Below are 4,903 nucleotides of genomic sequence, written 5' to 3'. Positions count from 1 at the left end.
AAGTCCTTTCTCTGGAGCTGGTATTGATTATAGGCTTATGAGTGCCCAAAATGCGTAGTATTATCGGTGAAATCTGAGTTTACAATAGCTTGTTTTTCTTTATTTTTTCAGTTAGCTCTAGTTAGGCACGAACTTGAAACCTTATAGTTTTAAATATGACTTTATTATTACTGAATTGAAAGAACATAATGACTGAATGTACAATTGCTTGAAAATGTCATTTCTGGATGTGTAAGAGAGAGAAATAATTAAGCACTCAAATAAAATTTTAAAAAGTTGATGCAACACTCTTTGTTATGCTGAATTTAATCTAGCTTTAGGATATCCAATTAAATTGGTAGATGGGTCAAGAAAAATCTATAATGTAGTTACTAACAAAGATGGAAATATTCAGCAATAATAACCCAAAACAAATAATTCTTAAAAATATTGAGAAAAGAAATTCTAAACCAAAGCATAAATAACAGCTCTGTCAAAAAATTGCTTTGGAGAGAATGAGAACATGCAAATACTTTATTAGATTCATTAGGCCTGCTATGGCCACCTTCTCTGCAGTCTGCAGTTCAGTCTCTCTAATATGGGCTCTTTCCTTACACACACAAAAAAAAAAAAAAGAAATAATAATAAATAAATAAACATGGAGAATATCTGGATCAAAAACAAAAGTTCATCAATGCCAACCTAGACTCGCTAAATATATATTATTTTGTTAGGGAATTATGTGATATTTGCATGCAAGAAAAGGCTTTTAATGCCATATAGAAGCCTCTTTCTGTCTCTTGAAACTTCAATGCGGGCTGTTGGCCAATTTTTGCTGGTAATTTTAATTTCAGTTCTTTATGTTCATTCTTGTGTTTCCTTTTGCTTTTCTTTTTTTTTTTTGGGCTCTCTTCTCCTAATTTGGAGCTTTCTTTTCCATATTTTTTGGGGCTATTTTTACAATCAATTTATATTTACCTTACGAGAAAATCAAAGAAAATTGATCAAATGATCCACAAATTTGTTTCTTGAACATGTTCTTAACGGTACAAAGTGAAGGTGTACTGACCTTGATGCTTCAGTTCTTAACAGTAGTAATATACTTCATGATCATTCCAACTATATCCGGCTGGACCTTTGAGGCTGATTCCTTCAGTTTCTGAATCTTTATTTCAGTTTCCTCTTCAAGCCTTTTCACAGTTGACCCTGAATTCCCACTTGTCTGCATTTATCACCAAACTAAAATAAAGAACATATTTGCCGTTCAAACTAGTAAAGAAATATACTTTTTTTTCTTCTGGTATTGATTTCTGTTCTCAGCAAAAATATACAAAGGGCTAAAGATTATATAGTTGTAGAAATGCTAAAGATTGAACCCCGAACTACTAGCAATGGCTCAAGAAATATATTCTATTGATACCTCAGACAGTTTCTTTTGATATTCGGACTCTAATTTGGATCGATAGTCTGCAACATCTTTCTCAGCTTCATCTTTAGCTTGCTTTAATCTTGTCAGCTTCACTAATCAAAGAATGTGAAATATTGAAGAATGAAAGAAAAAAAGAATCACAGAATTAGTGGCCAAAAAAGGGAGAAAAAAAATCAAAAGATGGAGAACTTCCTATGTTCTTACAGTTTCTCGCAGCAGAAACTATCTGTTGAGCCTCCTGTTCTGCAGTTAGCAACATCTGAATGCCTCCTTGACCCCTCATGGAATCCATGATAACTATAACCTCAACTAGAAGCAAGAATTTTAATTGAAGCTCAATGAGAATTTGTGGAATATAAGTTTTCATGCACAGAAGATTTGTAATATAAATTTTAATTAAATTGCAGCAAACTTCCATTGTTTCTGAAACATCTGAGAGCTCAAATATGAAAATTTCCAAGCCTTGAAACCCATGTGTTTGTTTTATATCTAGTTTCAATTTTGAAATAGACTGATATGATTGAAAATCAATCCGATTGGGATACGAACTCTGGGATTTCACGTTTCATTTCCATTGCTACAATAAAAAAATATGATACAATAATAAAGAAGAAAATACAGACGTGCATGGCTGAGGCATAAACCTAGTTTTGTAGCACATTATTCCTCTAAAAGGCAACCTATATGTTCAAATCTCATAAAAGAAAAAACTATGAAGATGATCAAGAGAAATAAAGCCTGTTAAAATGAAATTTAACAACGGATGTATTTGATTTAGATTAATCAAACACATTATTCTTTTGAATAAGAAATAAAAATTAAAATAAATAAATAAACATTACCTGAACAAAAGCAAATAAAAGAAGAATTGTTTTCCCGAAAAGTTTTCCCCAGAAGGATAAAAATTAATGGTGGCACTCAATTTGTTGCAAGCAAGAATTGGAGATGGAGAGAGAGAGAATTTCTCCATAGTTTAAGGGATAATCAGTTTAGCTTAATTACTTAATTAATCCCTATTAACAAGGTTTTTTTTTTTCAGGTACAAGCTATTTAACAAGTTATTTGATTAATTAACTTCAACACCATACATGGATCATTAATTGGAATACTAATTAACCCACTTGTCTAATTAACATTGAAAAAAATATAACAATGGAGATTAGAATTTATAATTGAGGTGAATTCCTCGGCTGATAGTTTGGAGAATGATGGGTTCAATTGATTTGACTGATGAATTAATGATTGTTAACATTGAAAAATTAAAAAAAAAAAAGAATAGATTAGGGGCATAGATTGCAAAATGGACGTATCAGTTTGACACTATTAAAAGAGACAAAAACATCAATCATTCGTAACTCTTCTGATAAAAAAAAAAAATCGTTCTAGCCCGTAGGAGAGCCAGAGAATGGCAGGTGTCGTGCACACTTCATGATTAAATTTTAGTGTTTATTGCATTTAAAGGCGTGCAATTTCGATTTTGCCTTTAATCTCTGTAAGAATTAGAGGCAGAATTGAATTTTGCTTCTTTTATTTTTTAAATTAAAAAAAAATTAAAATTAAATTTCAGTTTCAATTTAATTTCTAGTATATTCGATTTTAATTTCAATTTTGATTTTAATTTCAATTTTAGTTTTAATATAGTTTAAATTTTTATTTTTATACTTAAAATTATAATATTATTATAATATTTCTTTTAAAAGAGTAAAAATAATTATATATTTTTATCACCAAAATATCAATAAAAATAATAGTTTCAATTATGATTTTGATTTTAGTTTTTATTCTTATTCAGTTCAGTTCTCCATGCTTATACTCAAAATTACAATATTATCGTATTCCTTTTAAAAAATAAAAATAATTATATATTTCTATTATCAAAATATCAATAGAAATAATAGCACTAATACGAAAATAATAATAAAAATATCAAAATAAAATATTAATAAAATAACATAAATATATTAACTTACGCAAGAGAAATACTATAATCAAACTTGTAATTTTTATATAAAAATATAAGATAACACCAGATATCCATAACAAGTTATATAATATCTTGTTATGGATGCATTTGTTGTTAGGTTAACTTGTTTGAAATTTGAAGTTGCAGTAAATCCATTTCAGTTAGAGATTGTTTCGAAAATCAGGGGACTAGACCAAAATCTTTATCTGCAACTTTGATTTTAGATTTTTATTTCTTACCTGCAACTTTGCTTTTAAATTTTAATTTCAAGTTTCAAAAACAATTAGTTATGATGTAATCTTTTTGAAGAAGTATTGTTCTTTTATTTTGTTGTAGACTTTCTCTATAAGGTATCAATTATGATTATTTGAAATAAGTAGTATTTTATCTAAAAAAACAAAAAAGTATCTATGACATTGGGGGTTCTCTTTAATGAGCCTTCACATTAAGTTTCCAACATAGGGTTTTCAAGGAAGAACAAGAACGTGAACAAGGGAAAGACCGCAGGCCTTGAGGAGGATTTTAGAGTTCATCGACCTATGACGAGATCCTATTCGAGGGAACATATCATTCTGGTATTAGAGCCGGTTGTCATGGATGAACCAACGAATCTCGAAGAGAAGTTGAGTACTTTCATGCAACAATCCGAGGCTTGATTCAACGACTTAGCTCAATAACTATCAAAGCTAGTCCGAACTTTCAATAAGGGAGCAAACTAGAACAAAGATGGCATGAGTAGCAGCCAACAAAATTTTGGCCAGCAAGCTAATAAGCAAATGGAAGGGCATGTGATGCCTAGGTATACCAAACTGGACTTCCCTTCATTTAATGGTTCCGAAGATCTGCTCGAGTGGCTTAACCGTTGTGAACAACTCTTCCATAATCAACATATCGTAGAGGTGGATGAAGTTACCTAATTGTTTTTCACATGACAGGTGAGGCTCAGCTATGGTATTACAGACTTGAACAAGAAGAAATAGGGTTAACATGGCAAGCATTTAAAGAATATCGCAATTTACGATTTGGGCCCCTTGTGTGCAGTAATCTGTTAGGAGAATTGGTGAACCTGAAACAATGGGGTCAGTGGAAGAATATCAACGCCAATTTTAGTCATTGTTAGCAAAGGCAATTTCTGTTTGGACTAATCAACAAGTTGACCTTTTCACTGCTAGGTTATCTAAAAATATTCGACTAGAAGTTGAGTTACAAAATCCTCCGAATTTGGTTACTGCAATTAATTTTGTTTGTGCTTTTGAGAAAAAGTAGCTCTCGATTCAATTTGACACTAACTAAACAACTTCTACTGGGTCATTCAAAAAATTAACCCCATCTGCTGGGGGAGCCTCACGAGAATCAAAAGTGGTGGAAGTTGGTAGTGCAATAACTTCGAGTGCGAGTAGGACTTCAACTCCATTTGTTAAATGGCTTATCAGGGTAGAAATGGCTGAACGTCATACTAAAGCATTATGTTACAATTGTGATGAGCTGTATACACTCGACCACCGCTACACAAAATTATTTTGGCCGGAGTG

At 31.2% G+C, this 4,903-nt stretch overlaps 1 protein-coding gene across 2 annotated transcripts; it reads right to left on the bottom strand.

Annotated features, from left to right (window-relative positions):
- Positions 1–267: 267 nt before the first annotated feature.
- On the bottom strand, positions 268–2,336 carry LOC110646136 (V-type proton ATPase subunit G-like). 2 transcript variants are annotated; one of them, XM_021799484.2, is made up of 5 exons: positions 2,251–2,336; positions 1,613–1,717; positions 1,400–1,500; positions 1,049–1,201; positions 268–584 (listed from the first exon to the last, which is right to left on the bottom strand). In XM_021799484.2, exons 2-4 carry the CDS (start codon positions 1,698–1,700, stop codon positions 1,058–1,060), a joined length of 333 nt encoding a protein of 110 aa, XP_021655176.2. In that variant the 5' UTR covers positions 1,701–1,717; positions 2,251–2,336; the 3' UTR covers positions 268–584; positions 1,049–1,057. The 2 variants fall into 2 exon arrangements, with proteins under 2 accessions (XP_021655176.2, XP_057994152.1); XM_058138169.1 differs by having other exon boundaries at positions 268–589; positions 2,251–2,284.
- Between the last annotated feature and the right edge of the window lie 2,567 nt (positions 2,337–4,903).

Source organism: Hevea brasiliensis, chromosome 16 (genome assembly GCF_030052815.1).
Source record: "Hevea brasiliensis isolate MT/VB/25A 57/8 chromosome 16, ASM3005281v1, whole genome shotgun sequence".
Taxonomy (NCBI): Eukaryota; Viridiplantae; Streptophyta; class Magnoliopsida; order Malpighiales; family Euphorbiaceae; genus Hevea; species Hevea brasiliensis.
The sequence above is the reverse complement of the archived record's forward strand: the minus strand, read 5'-3'. Positions and strand labels throughout refer to the sequence as shown.